General features: G+C 49.3%; 1 protein-coding gene across 2 annotated transcripts in view; it reads left to right on the top strand.

Annotated features, from left to right (window-relative positions):
* CCNB1IP1 (cyclin B1 interacting protein 1) overlaps positions 1-20,933 on the top strand; it is a 105,748-nt gene that overhangs the window by 25,882 nt on the left and 58,933 nt on the right. For both annotated transcript variants that reach the window (XM_063913923.1, XM_063913932.1), the window contains exon 2: positions 1,021-1,336. In XM_063913923.1, coding sequence (XP_063769993.1) covers positions 1,040-1,336 — 297 coding nt within the window. In that variant the 5' untranslated portion in view covers positions 1,021-1,039. The remainder of the gene's footprint in view (positions 1-1,020; positions 1,337-20,933) is intronic.

The following is a 20,933-nucleotide window of genomic DNA, read 5'->3' as shown; positions in this document are numbered from 1 at the left end:
TCAGCATGTTCATCTTATGGCAGGATTGCTGTTACCGAAATAGGTGAAGGCCCATTCTACTAGAATGGTGGGCTCGTACGGGGCGGTTGACCGGGAAGTCTCGGCATTGCAACTTTGCCAAGCAGCTATTTAGCGAATAATTGGGCTAAGTTTTACACTTTTAATGCCTTGGCCGAGGTTGACCTCACGTTTGGTCATTCGGTACTGCAGAGTCGTCCGCACTCTCCCGTCCATTCTAGAGCTTTGGTATAACCCCATGGTTCTTGAAGTGACCCCAGCATCCTCTAGAACAGTGGTTCTCAAACTCGGTCCTCAGGACCCCACACAGTGCATGTTTTGCAGGTAACCCAGCAGGTGCACAGGTGTATTAATTAATCACTGACACATTTTAAAAGGTCCACAGGTGGAGTTAATTATGTCACTAGTGATTCTGCGAGGAGACCTGCAAAACATGCACCGTGTGGGGTCCTGAGGACCGAGTTTGAGAACCTGTGCTCTAGAACGTATGAGAAAATAAGATTTTAATACCTACCGGTAAATCCTTTTCTCTTAGTCCATAGAGGATGCTGGGCGCCCGTCCCAGTGCGTACTGTATCTGCAGATATTGGTTGTGGTTACACACAGGTTGTGTTACGTTTTTTGTCAGCATATTGCTGAAAATTCTTCATGCCGTTGGCTTGTGTTCTGTTGAATGCCACGTTCTGCGGCATGCTTGAGGTGTGAGCTGGTAAGATGCTCACCGTGGTTTAACAATAAATCCTTTCCTCGAAATGTCCGTCTCCCTGGGCACAGTTCCTTAAACTGGAGTCTGGAGGAGGGGCATAGAGGGAGGAGCCAGGTCACACCATTTGAAAGTCTTAAAGTGCCCATGTCTCCTACGGATCCCGTCTATACCCCATGGTTCTTGAAGTGACCCCAGCATCCTCTACGGACTAAGAGAAAAGGATTTACCGGTAGGTATTAAAATCCTATTATTAACATTCTTAATGAAATTGCCATATGTTACTCTGTATTTTTCAGGTAATTTCGTCTAGCAGCTATGTCAGTATGTGATGATCTTTTACTATGCAACTTTCCTAAGTGCCGGGTAAAGTTGTCTGGCCGTGCCTGGGTCACTGCTTGCTCACATATTTTTTGTGACCAGCATGGAAGTGGAGACTTCAGCCGATCTCCTGCTGTTTGCCCAGCCTGTAATAGCACACTCTCCAGTAAGCTGGATGTTGTGCGTACTGAGCTGAGCCCTTCAGAAGAACATAAAGCTATGATGCTGGCTGGTCTACGCCCTGAGATTATTCTAGATATCTGCTCTCGTGCATTGACATTCTGGACCTATCAGGTAAGGAGCAAACTAGGTGTAGAGCAGATGGCCCAACTCATATCAGCAATTAAATTAGATCAGGATCAAATTTAGGGAAAAACAAACCATTTTTGTTTGAAAGTACAAGTTAAACGGTGAATCTTTACCAAGATGCAGATTTGTTAGCCTATGTTCACCACGGCTGACTTTTTGTGCATGAGGAAATTAAGTTTACAACGTTTCTTACTCAAAAATTGTTGATTAGCCTTTCTGTTTTGTGATTAACTGTGTCAGCTGGCTATATTCAGGTAGAGCAAGTCACAAATAGTAAGCACTAGGACAGTGTTGTCAACTGCACCGTGGAGATAGTAGTCAACAACTTGCACTTTGGCGGTAATTCAGACCTGATTGCTAGGCTGCGTTTTCTCACAGCCTGCGATCAGGTCCGAACTGCGCATGCGTATGCACCGCAATGCGCAGGCGCGTCGCACGGGTACAAAGCGGATCGCTGCTCAGCGATGGGTTTGTGCGACGGATCCATTTGCACTGCCGGGCGCAAGGAGATGGACAGTAAGAAGGCGTTTGTGGGTGGCAACTGACCGTTTTCAGGGAGGGGTTGGAAAAACGCAGGCATGTCCATGCGTTTGCAGGGAGGGCTCCTAACGTCAATTCCGGTCCCGGACAGGCTGAAGTGATCGCAGCGGCTGAGTAAGTCCTGGGCTGCGCAGAGACTACACAAAATCTGTTTGTACAGCTCTGCTACACATGCGATCGCACACTTGCACAGCTAAAATACACTACCCCTGTAGGCGGCGACTATGTTCACAACCCCCCCCCCCCCCACACACCCACACACACACACTATTTGAATAGTTATTAGTGCTATGCAGTGCTTTAAAAAGATTTTCAGCACTATCACTTTTTCACACTTAAAAATCTCACAGCCTGTTGTTATTATTTTTTAGAATAAGAACTTTTATTTGTCATAGATTCATTTTCACAAAGAAAACCCTGAAATATCATAATGCACCACTTTAGCTTTGTCAGACCACATAACTTTCTACTACCTTTCATGGGTCTTATGCATACTTCCCAACTTTCGGATAGCTCTAAGAGGGACTCCTCACGCGCCGACGCCGAAAAGGGGCGTGGCCTATCATGAAGGGGCGTGGTCTCGCGGGGATGCCATTATCGCGGGCCACGCCTCCAAATTTCGTCACAGTGGGGCATGGCCAGCGCTCTGTGAGCTGCTGGCCGTGCCCCCAGTCCCTCTGCCTCACTGGAATAGACGCTGTGCGCATGCTGCTTTGCTCTGAGCAGAGCAGCGAGTGATAGGGAGCCTCCCAACTGCCCCCCCCCCCCCCCACCACCGCGGGACACTGTGGCCCGCGGGAGGGACAGCGGGACAGACCCAAAAACATACCTCCCAACTGTCCCGATTTTCGCGGGACAGTCCCGCTGTCCCACCCGCGGGCCACAGTGTCCCGCGGTGAGGGGGGGTCAGTTGGAAGGCTCTGTCAATCGCTGCTCTGCTTAGCAGAGCAGCAGTGAATAGACGCTGTGCGCATGCGCACAGCGTCTATTCAGTGGAGTCAGAGGGAGAGGGAGCATGCCAGCTGCTCACAGAGCGCTGGGCATGCCCCCTCAGTGACGAAAACGGGGCGTGGCTCGCGATCACGGGTCCTCCCGCGAAGCCATGCCCCCTTTTCCATAGGCCACGCCCCCTTCTCAGGAGCGCGCGCGGCTTTGCCGCGCTCCACAAGAACAGAAAGTTGGGAGGTATGCCAAAAAACAGGACTGTCCCGCGAAAATCGGGACAGTTGGGAGGTATGGTCTTATGTGTCCAACAAACCTCCCCACATACAGTACACATTAGCCGATACGTGCCTATCAGACCTCCCCAAATTCTCATAAGATGTCCACCACTAGCTGTCACACCTCCGCAGCATGACTGTTATAATAGTAATAATAATAATTTTATTTATATAGCGCTGTTTCTCCAACAGGACTCAAGGCGACTGTTACACCTTCAACACTTCTATAGATTTTGGCAGGGCAGTCCCACTTGTTGGGCACTGCCCCTCCATTCCACCAGCGACTTTCAGTATTCTGTGGGGTTGGGGGCACACTCTCACCGCTGCTCTGAGTATCAGTAGAATAGATGTCAGGTAAATCCATCTAAACAGTGCTGATAGATCCACGCTACCCCCCCTTACCCAGGTTAATGTTGATTTTGATGCCATGACTGGTGACCATGTTCCTTTATGATTGCTCACCAGGTCATTCCCCTATTTCAGGTATAATATCCCGTCTTCTGGCTTTCGAAAGTTGGGGCAGAGCTATTTTATGTAGTGTAAAGGATTACTGTCTGGCTATCGCACATATTGTCAGATAATTATGTCTTAGGGCCCACATTCTTGAAGAGACTTCCCTCTTTCAAACAAGGGCAAGCCTTAGAGTGTTGGACGAAGGATAGGGGAGTTTGTGCCCATCCCATCCCCTGATCCTGCTTATTTCTCTGACGTCCTAGTGGATGCTGGGAACTCCGTAAGGACCATGGGGAATAGCGGCTCCGCAGGAGACTGGGCACAAAAAGTAAAAGCTTTAGACTAGCTGGTGTGCACTGGCTCCTCCCCCTATGACCCTCCTCCAAGCCTCAGTTAGATTTTTGTGCCCGAACGAGAAGGGTGCAAGCTAGGTGGCTCTCCTGAGCTGCTTAGAAGTAAAAGTTTAAATAGGTTTTTTATTTTCAGTGAGTCCTGCTGGCAACAGGCTCACTGCATCGTGGGACTAAGGGGAGAAGAAGCGAACTCACCTGACTGCAGAGTGGATTGGGCTTCTTGGCTACTGGACATTAGCTCCAGAGGGACGATCACAGGTTCAGCCTGGATGGGTCCCGGAGCCGCGCCGCCGGCCCCCTTACAGAGCCAGAAGAGCGAAGAGGTCCGGAGAAAGCGGCGGCAGAAGACGTTCCTGTCTTCAAATAAGGTAGCGCACAGCACTGCAGCTGTGCGCCATTGCTCTCAGCACACTTCACACTCCGGTCACTGAGGGTGCTGGGCGCTGGGGGGGGGCGCCCTGAGACGCAATAAAAACGATATAAAAACCTTATATGGCTAAAAAAAATGCATCACATATAGCTCCTGGGCTATATGGATGCATTTATCCCCTGCCAGTTTCCTGAAAAAAGCGGGAGAAAAGGCCGCCGTGAAGGGGGCGGAGCCTTTCTCCTCAGCACACAAGCGCCATTTTCTTTCACAGCTCCGCTGGAAGGACGGCTCCCTGACTCTCCCCTGCAGACTACACTACAGAAACAGGGTAAAACAAGAGAGGGGGGGCACTATTGGCAGCTAATATATAATACAGCAGCTATAAAGGGAGTAACACTTATATAAGGTTATCCCTGTATATATATATAGCGCTCTGGTGTGTGCTGGCAAACTCTCCCTCTGTCTCCCCAAAGGGCTAGTGGGGTCCTGTCCTCTATCAGAGCATTCCCTGTGTGTGTGCTGGGTGTCGGTACGATTGTGTCGACATGTATGAGGAGGAAAATGATGTGGAAGCAGAGCAATTGCCTGTGTTAGTGATGTCACCCCCTAGGGAGTCGACACCTGACTGGATGGTAGTAATTAAAGAATTACGTGACAATGTCAGCACTTTGCAAAAAACTGTTGACGACATGAGACAGCCGACAAATCAATTAGTGCCTGTTCAGGCGTCTCAGACACCGTCAGGGGCGCTAAAACGCCCGTTACCTCAGATGGTCGACACAGACCCTGACACGGATACTGAATCCAGTGTCGACGGTGACGAGACAAACGTAATGTCCAGTAGGGCCACACGTTACATGATCACGGCAATGAAGGAGGCATTGAACATTTCTGACACTACAAGTACCACAAAAAAGGGTATTATGTGGGGTGTGAAAAAACTACCAGTAGTTTTTCCTGAGTCAGATGAATTAAATGAGGTGTGTGATAAAGCGTGGGTTTCCCCCGATAAAAAACTGCTGATTTCTAATAAATTATTGGCACTATACCCTTTCCCGCCAGAGGTTAGGGCACGTTGGGAAACACCCCCTAGGGTAGATAAGGCGCTCACACGCTTATCAAAACAAGTGGCGTTACCGTCTCCTGATACGGCCGCTCTCAAGGAACCAGCTGATAGAAGGCTGGAAAATATCTTAAAAGGTATATACACACATACCGGTGTTATACTGCGACCAGCGATCGCCTCAGCCTGGATGTGCAGCGCTGGAGTGGCTTGGTCGGATTCCCTGACTGAAAATATTGATACCCTGGATAGGGACAGTATATTATTAACTATAGAGCATTTAAAGGATGCATTACTATATATGCGAGATGCACAGAGGGATATTTGCACCCTGGCATCTAGAGTAAGTGCGATGTCCATTTCTGCCAGAAGAACGTTATGGACGCGACAGTGGTCAGGTGATGCGGATTCCAAACGACATATGGAAGTATTGCCGTATAAAGGGGAGGAGTTATTTGGGGTCGGTCTATCGGACCTGGTGGCCACGGCAACGGCTGGAAAATCCACCTTTTTACCCCAGGTCACCTCTCAGCAGAAAAAGACACCGTCTTTTCAAACCCAGTCCTTTCGTCCCTATAAGGGCAAGAGGGAAAAAGGCCGCTCATTCCTGCCCCGGGGCAGAGGAAGGGGAAAAAGACTGCACCATGCAGCCTCTTCCCAGGAGCAGAAGCCCTCCCCCGCTTCTGCCAAGTCCTCAGCATGACGCTGGGGCTCTGCAAGCAGACTCGGGCACGGTGGGGGGCCGTCTCAAGAATTTCAGCGCGCAGTGGGCTCACTCGCAAGTGGACCCCTGGATCCTGCAGGTAGTATCACAGGGGTACAAATTGGAATTCGAGACGTCTCCCCCTCGCCGGTTCCTGAAGTCTGCTCTACCAACGTCTCCCTCCGACAGGGAGGCAGTATTGGAAGCTATTCACAAGCTGTATTCCCAGCAGGTATTAATCAAGGTACCCCTCCTACAACAGGGAAAGGGGTATTATTCCACGCTGTTTGTGGTACCGAAGCCGGACGGCTCGGTGAGACCAATTTTAAATCTAAAATCTTTGAACACTTACATAAAAAGGTTCAAATTCAAGATGGAGTCACTCAGAGCAGTGATAGCGAACCTGGAAGAAGGGGACTATATGGTATCTCTAGACATCAAGGATGCTTATCTCCATGTCCCAATCTACCCTTCTCACCAAGGGTACCTCAGGTTTGTGATACAAAACTGTCATTATCAGTTTCAGACGCTGCCGTTTGGATTGTCCACGGCACCACGGGTCTTTACCAAGGTAATGGCCGAAATGATGATTCTTCTTCGAAGAAAAGGCGTATTAATTATCCCTTACTTGGACGATCTCCTGATAAGGGCAAGGTCCAGGGAACAGTTAGAGGTCGGAGTAGCACTATCTCAGGTAGTGCTACGTCAGCACGGGTGGATTCTAAATATCCCAAAATCACAGCTGATTCCAACAACACGTCTACTGTTCCTAGGGATGATTCTGGACACAGTCCAGAAAAAGGTGTTTCTCCCGGAGGAGTAGGCCAGGGAGTTATCCGAGCTAGTCAGGAACCTCCTAAAACCAGGACAAGTGTCAGTGCATCAGTGCACGAGAGTCCTGGGAAAAATGGTGGCTTCTTACGAAGCGATTCCATTCGGAAGATTCCATGCAAGAACTTTTCAGTGGGATCTGCTGGACAAATGGTCCGGATCGCATCTTCAGATGCATCAGCGGATAACCCTATCTCCAAGGACAAGGGTATCTCTCCTGTGGTGGTTACAGAAGGCTCATCTTCTAGAGGGCCGCAGATTCGGCATTCAGGATTGGATGCTGGTAACCACGGATGCCAGCCTGAGAGGCTGGGGAGCAGTCACACAGGGAAGAAATTTCCAGGGCTTGTGGTCAAGCATGGAAACGTCTCTTCACATAAATATCCTAGAGCTAAGGGCCATTTACAATGCCCTAAGTCAAGCAAGGCCTCTGCTTCAGGGTCAACCGGTATTGATCCAGTCGGACAACATCACGGCTGTCGCCCACGTAAACAGACAGGGCGGCACAAGAAGCAGGAGGGCAATGGCAGAAGCTGCAAGGATTCTCCGCTGGGCGGAAAATCATGTGATAGCACTGTCAGCAGTGTTCATTCCGGGAGTGGACAACTGGGAAGCAGACTTCCTCAGCAGACACGACCTCCACCCGGGGGAGTGGGGACTTCATCCAGAAGTCTTCCAAGTGATTGTAAACCATTGGGAAAAACCAAAGGTGGACATGATGGCGTCCCGTCTCAACAAGAAACTGGACAGAGCTCCGGATTGGCCAAGAAGAACTTGGTACCCGGAGCTGCAAGAGATGCTCACGGAGGACCCGTGGCCTCTACCTCTAAGGAAGGACCTGCTCCAGCAGGGACCTTGTCTGTTCCAAGACTTACCGCGGCTGCGTTTGACGGCATGGCGGTTGAACGCCGGATCCTGAAGGAAAAAGGCATTCCAGATGAAGTCATCCCTACCCTGATCAAGGCCAGGAAGGATGTAACTGCAAAACATTATCATCGCATTTGGCGAAAATATGTTGCGTGGTGTGAGGCCAAGAAGGCCCCTACGGAGGAATTTCAACTGGGTCGTTTCCTACATTTCCTGCAAGCAGGATTGTCTATGGGCCTAAAATTAGGATCCATTAAGGTTCAAATTTCGGCCCTGTCGATCTTCTTCCAAAAAGAACTGGCTTCAGTCCCTGAAGTTCAGACGTTTGTCAAAGGGGTACTGCATATACAGCCTCCTTTTGTGCCTCCAGTGGCACCTTGGGATCTCAATGTAGTTTTAGGGTTCCTAAAATCACATTGGTTTGAACCACTTGCCACAGTGGATTTGAAATATCTCACATGGAAAGTGGTAATGCTGTTGGCCCTGGCTTCAGCCAGGCGCGTATCAGAATTGGCGGCTTTATCTTATAAAAGCCCTTACCTGATATTTCATTCGGATAGGGCGGAATTGAGGACTCGTCCTCAATTTCTCCCTAAGGTGGTTTCAGCGTTTCACATGAATCAACCTATTGTGGTACCTGTGGCTACTAGGGACTTGGAGGACTCCAAGTTGCTGGACGTAGTCAGGGCCCTGAAAATATATGTTTCCAGGACGGCTGGAGTCAGAAAATCTGACTCGCTGTTTATACTGTATGCACCCAACAAGCTGGGTGCTCCTGCTTCTAAGCAGACGATTGCTCGTTGGATTTGTAGTACAATTCAACTTGCACATTCTGTGGCAGGCCTGCCACAGCCAAAATCTGTTAAAGCCCATTCCACAAGGAAGGTGGGCTCATCTTGGGCGGCTGCCCGAGGGGTCTCGGCTTTACAACTTTGCCGAGCAGCTACTTGGTCAGGGGCAAACACGTTTGCTAAATTCTACAAATTTGATACCCTGGCTGAGGAGGACCTGGAGTTCTCTCATTCGGTGCTGCAGAGTCATCCGCACTCTCCCGCCCGTTTGGGAGCTTTGGTATAATCCCCATGGTCCTTACGGAGTTCCCAGCATCCACTAGGACGTCAGAGAAAATAAGAATTTACTTACCGATCATTCTATTTCTCGTAGTCCGTAGTGGATGCTGGGCGCCCATCCCAAGTGCGGATTGTCTGCAATACTTGTATATAGTTATTGTTACAAACAAATCGGGTTGTTTATTGTTGGAAGCCATCTTTTCAGAGGCTCCTACGGTTATCATACTGTTAACTGGGTTCAGATCACGAGTTGTACGGTGTGATTGGTGTGGCTGGTATGAGTCTTACCCGGGATTCAAGATCCTTCCTTATTATGTACGCTCGTCCGGGCACAGTATCTTAACTGAGGCTTGGAGGAGGGTCATAGGGGGAGGAGCCAGTGCACACCAGCTAGTCTAAAGCTTTTACTTTTTGTGCCCAGTCTCCTGCGGAGCCGCTATTCCCCATGGTCCTTACGGAGTTCCCAGCATCCACTACGGACTACGAGAAATAGAATTATCGGTAAGTAAATTCTTATTTTTTCTGTAGTGCAGCGGCTGAGTGCCAGCAATCATTATTCAACCGCCACCTCCTAGTCTCAACACAGCAATAAGTACTCATAAATGGTACTTCTCCTTGGCACTTTTAAGGTATACTGTATGTGCAGGACAAGTCCCACTCATACTTAGCACTGAAGAAGATAAAAATATAAAGCTGCTCCCACCTCCATTACATTGGAGTAACGTATCAAAGGTTTACTCTGTTTGTTTTAAAGGCTCAACGTTGATGTTACCATTAACATCAATGTTACCATTAATGCCACCATTGACACATGTCCATTGATGGTAGTTAAACGTTGACTACAAAACATACATTTTCTCATACGTCCTAGAGGATGCTGGGGTCCACTTCATGACCATGGGGTATAGACGGTTCCGCAGGAGCCATGGGCACTCAAGACTTTTCAATAGGTGTGAACTGGCTCCTCCCTCTATGCCCCTCCTCCAGACCTCAGTTTTAGAAATGTGCCCAGGCAGACTGGATGCACTCCAGGGGAGCTCTGCTGAGCTTCTCTGAAAAGACTTATGTTAGGTTTTTATTTTCAGGGAGAACTGCTGGCAACAGTCTCCCTGCTTCGTAGGACTGAGGGGGCAGAAGTAGGAACCAACTTCCTGAAGAGTTTCATGGCTCTGCTTCTGGCTGACAGGACACCATTAGCTCCTGAAGGGTACTGAACGCTAGCCGTGTCTAGATGCTCACTCCCACAGCACGCCGTCACCCCCCTCACAGAGCCAGAAGTCAGAAGACAGGTGAGTAGAAGAAGACAGATCTTCTATCAAGTAAAGTGACGGCTGAGGTACCGCGCGGCTGGCGGGAGCGCAGCGCGCCATTGCTGCCCACACACACAGGCACTAGAGGGCGGGGGGGGGGGGCCTGGGCAGCAAAAAATACCTCTATAAACTGGCAAAAAGGGGGCATAAGATGCCCAGACACAGCCCTACCCCCGCCAGTATAAATATTATGCAAAGTCTCTGAGGTAAAAACGCGCCATTGTGGGGGTGGAGCTTCTTCCTCAGGCAGCCAGCACACTGCTCAGCAGCATTTTCTCTTTCCTCAGGCTGCAGAGACATTGCTGGACCTCCTTCACTTCTGACTACAAGTATCAGGGTGCAAAACAGGGGGGGGGGGGCACAAGCGAATTTGGTGCTTTACAAGTGTGTTTTACTGTGTAAAAAGCGCTGCATGTCAGTGGGCATTCTGTGTTCACAGGCATTAGATACTGGCGCTGGGGTTGTGAACTGGCTGTTCCTAAACTGTGTCCCTCTGACAGATTTTACTGTGGGTCTGTCCCCTATAAGTCCCAGTGTGTCTGTGTGTGTGTTGTACACGTGTGTAAGACTTGTCAGAGGCAGGGAGTTCCTCCCCAGAGAAAACCATTTTAGGGACACAGAAGTGTAATGTGGTGGTGCTGCTGGCACACCAAGAGCCTGCATGGGAGAAAGAAATACGTGATAGTATGCATCATATCAATAGGAGATTAGTTAAGTCTGAATCTCATGCTGAATGCTGGAGAAAATCTGTGGAAGTTGTGATTTTTCAGGGTTCTGTTCTTCCATCCGCAGGCGACCCCTCTGGGTCACATAAGAGACCATTTGCGAATATTGTGAATACTGATACCGACACGGACACTGATTCCTGTGTCGACCATAGTGACTCCAGGGAAAAAAGATCATAAATTTGCAAAAAATATACAATATATGATTGTAGCTATAAGGGAAGTTCTGGAAGTCACGGAAGCCACTCCGGTACCTCAGGAGAAGGCTTATTTCTATAAAGAAAATAAATCTAAGGTCACTTTCCCTCCTTCCCACGAGCTTAATACTCTCTTTGAAGGGATGTGGGTGAATCCCGAAAAGAAATTTCGTATTCCCAAGAGAATTCAAATAGCTTATCCTTTCCAGGTAGAGGACAGGAAAAAATGGGAGTCACCCCCTGTGTTACAGACAGTGCACTGTCCAGGTTGACAAAGAAGGTAATTCTCCCTGCACCTAGCACGGCTTCACTAAAGGAGCCGGCTGACCGGAAAATGGAAACTACATTGAAATCCATTTATGTTGCCAATGGTACACTGCTCAGGCCCACAATTGCTTGCACATGGGTGAGTCGCGCTATTGAAAAATGATCAGACAGCGTGTCATCAGAAATTGACACGATTGATAAAGATGAGATACTCCTTAAGTTAGGGAATATCAAAGACGCTGCCGCATACATGCTAGAAGCGATGAAAGATATTGGACTCTTGAGTTCACAAGCAGCTACCATGGCAGTATCGGCTCGGAGGGCGTTGTAGATTCGCCAGTGGAACGCGGATGCAGATTCCAAAAGAAATATGGAGGCTCTCCCATATAAAGGTGAGGCCTTATTTGGCGATGGACTGGATGCGTTAGTCTCGGCGGATACCGCAGGTAAGTCAATATTTTTGCCCTCTGCGCCTGCACCGGCAAAAAGGACATATTACTCTCACATGCAGTCCTATCGGCCCAATAAATACAAGAAAGCAAGAGTTTCCCCCTTCTTTGCAGGTAGGGGAAGGGGAAAGGGAAAGAAGTCCGCAGCGGCTTCAGGTTCCCAGGAGCAGAAGTCTACCCCTACTTCTGCCAAATCTACAGCATGACGCTGGGGCTCCCTTGCGGGAGGCCGCTTGGGTGGGGGCACGTCTCAAACTGTTCAGCCAAGGTTGGGTTCAGTCTGGCCTGGACCCTTGGGTTTTGCAGATAGTATCCCAGGGGTACAAGCTGGAGTTTCAAGACGTTCCCCCATGCCGATTTTTCAAATCGACCTTGCCAGCTTCTCTTCCAGAACGAGAGGCAGTAACAGCGGCAATTAAAAAATTATGTCAGGGTCAGGTCGTAGTCCTGGTACCTTTGTCACAACAAGGGGAGGGATTTTATTCCAGCCTCTTTGTAGTTCCGAAGCCGGAAGGCTCAGCCAGACTGATCCTAAACCTAAAAAATCTGAATCTCTACTTGAAACGGTTCAAGTTCAAGATGGAATCACTCAGGGCAGTGATTTCCAGTCTGGAGGAGGGGGATTACATGGTGTCAGTAGACATAAAGGATGCTTACCTGCATGTTCCCATTTATCCTCTTCACCAGGCTTATCTGAGATTCGCGGTTCAGGATTGCCATTACCAGTTCCAGACGTTGCCTTTTGGTCTCTCCACGGCGCCGAGAGTATTCACCAAGGTGATGGCGGAGATGATGGTCCTCCTTCGTCAAAAAGGAGTCAATATAATTCCTTATCTGGACGATCTCCTGATAAAGGCGAGATCCAGGGAGCAGTTGCTGCAGAACATCACGCTCTCCCTGTCCATACTCCAACAACACGGTTGGATCATAAATTTTCCAAAGTCACAGTTGGAACCGACGACAAGATTGTCTTTTCTCGGGATGATTCTGGACACAGAAGTTCAGAGAGTATTTCTTCTGGTGGAAAAGGCTCTGGAAATCCAGAAAATGGTAAAACAGATATTGAAACCATCAAGTGTGTTGATCCATCAGTGCATTCGGTTGTTGGGGAAGATGGTGGCGGCCTACGAGGCCATACAGTTTGGCAGGTTCCATGCCAGAGTATTCCAGTGGGACCTGTTGGACAAGTGGTCGGGATCCCACCTACACATGCACCGGAAGATAATCCTGTCGTCAAAAGCCAGGATTTCGCTCCTGTGGTGGCTACACAGCTCACACCTACTAGAGGGACGCAGGTTCGGGATTCAGGACTGGGTCCTGGTAACCACGGATGCAAGTCTCCGAGGCTGGGGAGCTGTCACTCAGAGGGAAAGCTTCCAAGGGAAATGGTCAAGTCAGGAAACCTGCCTTCACATAAACGTGCTGGAATTGAGAGCCATTTACAACGGCCTTTAAAAAGCGGTACATCTTCTTCAAGATCATCCCATGCAGATCCAGTCGGACAATGTAACAGCAGTCGCGTACATAAACAGGCAGGGCAGAACGAAAAGCAGAGCGGCGATGGCAGAGGCGACAAAGATCCTCCTCTGGGCAGAAAGACAAGTAACGGCTCTGTCTGCAATTTTCATTCCGGGAGTAGACAACTGGGAAGCAGACTTCCTCAGCAAACACGATCTCCATTCGCAGAGGTAACAAGTCTTTGGGGAGTTCCTCAAGTAGACATGATGGCATCTCGTTGCAACAAGAAGCTTCAGAAATATTGTTGCAGGTCGAGAGACCCTCAAGCAATAGCAGTGGATGCGCTAGTGACCCAGTGGGTATTTCGGTCAGTGTATGTCTTCCCTCCACTTCCGCTGATCCCAAAAGTTCTCAGAATCATAAGAATAACAAGGGTTTGAGCAATCTTCATTGCCCCAGACTGGCCAAGGAGGGCTTGGTAGCCAGATCTTCAGTAGTTGCTCATAAAAGATCCTCGGCCTCTTCCTCTTCGAGAACCTGCTGCAGCAGGGGCCATGCGTGTATCAAGACTTACCGCGGCTACGTTTGACGGCATGGCTGTTGAGCGCCGGATCCTAGCCCGAAAGGGTATTCCAAAGGAAGTCATTCCCACACTTATTCAGGCCAGGAAAGGAGTAACGTCGAAACATTACCACCGTATTTGGAGAAAATATGTGTCTTGGTGTGAATCCAAGAAGGCTCCTACGGAAGAGTTTCAGTTGGGACGTTTTCTCCATTTTCTGCAGGCTGGTGTGGAGGCGGACCTTCGATTGGGGTCAATCAAGGTCCAGATTTCGGCCTTGTCAATTTTCTTCCAAAAACAATTGGCCGCTCTTCCAGAGGTTCAGACCTTCGTGAAAGGGGTTCTGCACATCCTGCCTCCATTTGTGCCTCCAGTGGCACCATGGGACCTTAATGAGATGTTGCAGTTCCTTCAATTGGATTGGTTTGAGCCTCTACAAGGGATAGAGTTGAAGTTTCTCACTTAGAAAGTGGTGATGCTTTTGGCATTGGCATCCGCAAGGCGGGTCTCTGAATTGGGGGCCTTGTCTCACAAGAGCCCTTACCTGGTCTTTTATGAGGATAAGGCAGAGTTGAGAACTCACCAACATTTTCTTCCAAAGGTGGTTTCATCTTTTCACATAAACCAACCTATTGTGGTGCCAGTAGTTACTGACACGTTCACTGAGTCAAAGTCTCTAGATGTGGTTAGAGCTTTGAAGGTTTATGTCACTAGAAAAGCTAGGATACGGAAAATAGAGGCTCTGTTTGTCCTGTATGCTCCCAACAAGATTGGGTGTCCTGCTTCCAAGCAGACTATTGCGCGCTGGATCAGAGGTACGATTCAGCATGCACATTCTACGGCTGGATTGCCGTTACGTACGTCGGTGAAGGCCCATTCTACTAGGAAGGTGGGCTCCTCCTGGGCGGCTGCCCGGGGGGTCTCGGCATTACAACTTTGCCGAGCAGCTACTTGGTCAGGGTCAAACACGTTTGCTAAGTTCTACAAGTTTGACACCTTGGCCGATGAAGACCTCAAGTTCGGTCAATCGGTGCTGCAGGGTCATCCGCACTCTCCCGCCCGTACTGGAGCTTTGGTATAAACCCCTTGGTCATGAAGTGGACCCCTGCATCCTCTAGGACGTATGAGAAAACAGGATTTTAATACCTACCGGTAAATCCTTTTCTCCTAGTCCGTAGAGAATGCTGGGCGCCCGTCCCAGTGCATACTTTACCTGCAGTTTTGTTTATTAGTTACACATGTTGTGTTTTATTAGTTTCAGCATGTTTGCTGTAATTGGTTCATGCCTGTTGGCGTGTGTTATGTTGAATGCCATGTTGTGCGGCATGGCTGAGGTGTGAGCTGGTATGTATCTCACCATTAGTATTAAAGTAAATCCTTTCCTCGAAATGTCCGTCTCCCTGGGCACAGTTCCTATAACTGAGGTCTGGAGGAGGGGCATAGAGGGAGGAGCCATTTCACACCCATTGAAAAGTCTTAAGAGTGCCCATGGCTTCTGCGGAACCGTCTATACCCCATGGTCATGAAGTGGACTCCAGCATCCTCTATGGACTAGGAGAAAAGGATTTTCTTGCACTGCAGAAATGTACTTATCCCTCTGGTCCTTCAAGCTCTGCAAATGGATGTAACCAGCGCACAAAGTCTAGGCTGATGGTGGCAAAATTGGAGGTGTCCCCCTGAAAATGCCACTACCAGCTTTGACATACTGGGCTGGCTACATCATGAACTGTGTAGTACGGGACTGAATTCCCTAGGGAAATGAGACCCCTGGGCAGGGCCACCATCAAGGAGCTTCTGAGGGTACTTTTGTCCCGGGCCCAGACAGAAATGGGGCCCGGATGGCAGCGTTATAGATAGCGCCGGGCCGCCAGTGTATCAGATAGCTCACCAGCAAGCAGCAGCCATAATGTAACTAGAGACAGCGCCAGCAGCATTACGATCGTGGCACCGGCCGTGAATCAATTGGAGCTTCCAGTCAGCCAGCCAATCAGGAGCTGGAGGCTCGTGGACTGGCAGCCAATCAAGAGCCGCTGCTTGCCGTTGCGCTAGTACAACACTGGCGGCCCAGCGCTTTCTACACCGCTGCCACTGGCCCCCAAATCTGTGGATTAAGATGATCAGTGGCACACTCCCCGATCACTCCTGTCTCCAAGCCGCCGGCACCTGTCACAGGCACTGCAACATCGTCCGCTCTGTGTGGCTGCAGAGCCTTGATGCTGATTAGTGAATGGCTCTGTCCATCCACCAATCACAGTGGTGGGATGTTTCAACACATTGATTGGTGGATGGCTGGAGCTGTCCACCAATCAGAAAGCATGAAGCCCTGTGTCCCTGCAGCCATTACATTTGGTTATGGCAGGGCTTGTTGTGGCCTGAAGTTCACCAAGAAAACCCCCTCCCCCACAAAATGTATTTTGACTATGATTAGTATGTAACAAAATTTTTTGTCCTTGGGTAATTCCAAGTTGATCGCAGCAGGATTATTTATAGCAATTGGGCAAAACAATGTGCACTGCAGGGGAGGCAGATATAACATGTGCAGAAAGAGTTAGATTTGGGTGGGTTATTTTTATTTCTGTGCAGGGTAAATACTGGCTGCTTTATTTTTACACTGCAAATTAGATTGCAGATTGAACACACCACACCCAAATCTAACTCTCTCTGCACATGTTATATCTGCCTCCCCTGCAGTGCACATGGTTTTGCCCAGAGCCGGCCCTAACCAATATGATGCCCTAGGCAAGATTTTGGCTGGTTCCCCCTAGCACCACCGCTGGTTCCGCATCTGACCTTGCACCTCTTTCCCAGCACCCCTTACCCATAGCAGTCCTTATTTTGGTGTTTGTACCCCCTATATTTTAAATAGGAACAGCTCGCACATTTGGTGCACAGCCCTAAAAGGGGTGTGTTTTTGCTGGCAAAGGGCATGGCCACACAATAGTAACCCCAATTACGCCACACAGTACTGCAACTTAATCACATTTGTTCATGCGATAGTGTCCATAATTCATATTACATCCCACAGTAGTATCACTTTACCTTATAAACGTTACTCCTCACAGTAGAGCCCCTTATTCACATTACACCACACCCTATTGTTCTTTATTCACATTAGACGACACAGTAGTGCCCTTTCTATACGCAACACCACATAGTAGAGCACCTTATACACATAATGCCACACATTAGTAATGCATTTATACACATAATTCCACACAGTAATGCCCCTTACACATGAGACACCTTATTAATGTCCTTATAAACATAATGCGCCTTACACATTATGACAACCTTTATTAATGCCCTTTTACACATAATGACACACATAGTGCCCCTTAAACATATGTTGCACATTATTAATGCATTTTCTCTGACGTCCTAAGTGCATGCTGGGGACTCCGTCAGGACCATGGGAATAGCGGCTCAGCAGGAGACAGGGCACAAAACTAAAGCTTTAGGATCAGGTGGTGTGTACTGGCTCCTCCCCCTATGACCCTCCTCCAAGCCTCAGTTAGGTTTTTGTGCCCGTCCGAGCAGGGTGCAATCTAGGTGGCTCTCTTAAGGAGCTGCTTAGAAAAAGTTTTTAGGTTTATTATTTTCAGTGAGTCCTGCTGGCAACAGGCTCACTGCATCGAGGGACTTAGGGGAGAGAAGTTCAACTCACCTGCGTGCAGGATGGATTGGCTTCTTAGGCTACTGGACACCATTAGCTCCAGAGGGAGTCGGAACACAGGTCTCACCCTGGGGTTCGTCCCGGAGCCGCGCCGCCGCCCCCCCTTGCAGATGCTGAAGATTGAAGGTCCAGAAACCGGCGGCAGAAGGCTCTTCAGTCTTCTTGAAGGTAGCGCACAGCACTGCAGCTGTGCGCCATTGTTTGTCACACACTTCTCACCAACGGTCACGGAGGGTGCAGGGCGCTGCTGGGGGCGCCCTGGGCAGCAATGTAAATACCTTTTATGGCTAAAAAATACATCACATATAGCCCTTGAGGCTATATGGATGTATTTAACCCCTGCCAGATATTACAAACTACGGGAGAAAAGCCCGCCGGAATAGGGGGCGGGGCTTATTCTCCTCAGCACACAGCGCCATTTTCCTGCTCAGCTCCGCTGTGAGGAAGGCTCCCAGGACTCTCCCCTGCACTGCACTACAGAAACAGGGTAAAACAGAGAGGGGGGGCACTTTTTATGGCGATATTTTATATATTTAAGCTGCTATAAGGATACAACACTTATATAAGGTTGTTCCCATATATATTATAGCGCTTGGGTGTGTGCTGGCAAACTCTCCCTCTGTCTCCCCAAAGGGCTAGTGGGGTCCTGTCTTCGATAAGAGCATTCCCTGTGTGTCTGCTGTGTGTCGGTACGTGTGTGTCGACATGTATGAGGACGATGTTGGTGTGGAGGCAGAGCAATTGCCGGTAATGGTGATGTCACCCCCCAGGGAGTCGACACCGGAATGGATGGCTTTGTTTATGGAATTACGTGATAATGTCAGCACATTACAAAAATCAGTTGACGACATGAGACGGCCGGAAAACCAGTTGGTACCTGCCCAGGCGTCTCAGACACCGTCAGGGGCTGTAAAACGCCCTTTACCTCAGTCGGTCGACACAGACCCAGACACGGACACTGAATCTAGTGTCGACGGTGAAGAAACAAACGTATTTTCAAGTAGAGCCACACGTTATATGATCACGGCAATGAAGGAGGCTTTGCATATCTCTGATACTGCAAGTACCACAAAAAGGGGTATTATGTGGGGGGTGAAAAAACTACCAGTAGTTTTTCCTGAATCAGAGGAATTGAATGATGTATGTGATGAAGCGTGGGTTAACCCAGATAGAAAAGTGCTAATTTCAAAAAAGTTATTGGCATTATACCCTTTCCCGCCAGAGGTTAGGGCGCGCTGGGAAACACCCCCTAGGGTGGATAAGGCGCTCACACGCTTATCAAAACAAGTGGCGTTACCGTCTCCTGATACGGCCGCCCTCAAGGATCCAGCTGATAGGAGGCTGGAAACTACCCTAAAGAGTATATACACACATACTGGTGTTATACTGCGACCAGCCATCGCCTCAGCCTGGATGTGCAGTGCTGGGGTGGTCTGGTCGGATTCCCTGACTAAAAATATTGATACCCTGGATAGGGACAGTATTTTATTGACTATAGAGCAATTAAAGGATGCTTTTCTTTATATGCGAGATGCTCAGAGGGATATTTGCACTCTGGCATCGAGAGTAAGTGCGATGTCCATATCTGCCAGAAGAAGTTTATGGACGCGACAGTGGTCAGGTGATGCGGATTCCAAACGACATATGGAAGTATTGCCGTATAAAGGGGAGGAATTATTTGGCGTAGGTCTATCGGATCTGGTGGCCACGGCAACTGCCGGAAAATCCACCTTTTTACCTCAGACCCCCTCCCAACAGAAAAAGACACCGTCTTTTCAGCCGCAGTCCTTTCGGTCCTATAAGAACAAGAGGGCAAAAGGACAGTCATATCTGCCCCGGGGCAGAGGAAGGGGTAAGAGAGGGCAGCAAGCAGCCCCTGCCCAGGAACAGAAGCCCTCCCAGGGTTCTGCAAAGCCCTCAGCATGACGCTGGGGCTGTACAAGCGGACTCAGGAGCGGTGGGGGGTCGACTCAGGAATTTCAGCGCACAGTGGGCTTGCTCACAGGTGGACTCTTGGATCCTGCAGGTAGTATCTCAGGGTTACAGGTTGGAATTCGAGAAGTCTCCCCCTCGCCGGTTCCTAAAGTCTGCTTTGCCAACGTCTCCCTCAGACAGGGCGACGGTATTGGAAGCCATTCACAAGCTGTTTTCTCCGCAGGTGATAGTCATGGTACCCCTCCTACAACAGGGAAAGGGGTATTACTCCACGCTATTTGTGGTACTGAAGCCGGGACGGCTCGGTAAGACCTATTCTAAATCTGAAATCTTTGAACCTGTACATACAAAAATTCAAGTTCAAGATGGAATCACTCAGAGCAGTGATAGCGAATCTGGAAGAAGGGGACTTTATGGTGTCCCTGGACATAAAGGATGCTTACCTGCATGTCCCAATTTGCCCTTCACATCAAGGGTACCTCAGGTTCGTGGTGCAAAACTGTCATTATCAGTTTCAGACGCTGCCGTTTGGATTGTCCACGGCACCTCGGGTCTTTACCAAGGTAATGGCCGAAATGATGATTCTTCTGCGAAGAAGAGGCGTATTAATTATCCCTTACTTGGACGATCTCCTGATAAGGGCAAGGTCCAGAGAACAGCTGGAGGACGGAGTAGCACTAACCCAAGTAGTGCTGCAACAACACGGGTGGATTCTGAATTTTCCAAAATCTCAGTTGACCCCGACAACACGTCTGCTGTTCCTGGGAATGATTCTGGACACGGTTCAGAAAAAGGTGTTTCTTCCGGAGGAGAAAGCCAAGGAGTTATCCGAACTTGTCAGGAACCTCCTAAAACCAGGAAAAGTGTCTGTGCATCAATGCACAAGAGTCCTGGAAAAGATGGTGGCTTCTTACGAAGCAATTCCATTCGGCAGATTCCACGCACGAACTTTTCAGTGGGATCTGCTGGACAAATGGTCCGGATCGCATCTGCAGATGCATCAGCGGATAACCTTATCGCCACGGACAAGGGTGTCTCTTCTGTGGTGGTTGCAGAGTGCTCATCTGTTAGAGGGCCGCAGATTCGGCATACAGGACTGGGTCCTGGTGACCACGGATGCCAGTCTGAGAGGCTGGGGAGCGGTCACACAGGGAAGAAACTTCCAGGGAGTATGGTCAAGCCTGGAGATGTCTCTTCATATAAATATACTGGAGCTAAAAGCAATTTACAATGCTCTAAGCCTGGCAAAACCCCTGCTTCAGGGTCAGCCGGTGTTGATCCAGTCGGACAACATCACGGCAGTCGCCCACGTAAACAGACAGGGCGGCACAAGAAGCAGGAGAGCAATGGCAGAAGCTGCAAGGATTCTTCGCTGGGCGGAAGATCATGTGATAGCACTGTCAGCAGTGTTCATTCCGGGAGTAGACAACTGGGAAGCAGACTTCCTCAGCAGACACGATCTACACCCGGGAGAGTGGGGACTTCATCCAGAAGTCTTCCACATGATTGTGAACCGTTGGGAAAAACCAAAGGTGG

The sequence above is a fragment of the Pseudophryne corroboree genome, chromosome 1 (assembly GCF_028390025.1).
Source record: "Pseudophryne corroboree isolate aPseCor3 chromosome 1, aPseCor3.hap2, whole genome shotgun sequence".
NCBI lineage: Eukaryota > Metazoa > Chordata > Amphibia > Anura > Myobatrachidae > Pseudophryne > Pseudophryne corroboree.
The sequence above is the reverse complement of the archived record's forward strand: the minus strand, read 5'-3'. Positions and strand labels throughout refer to the sequence as shown.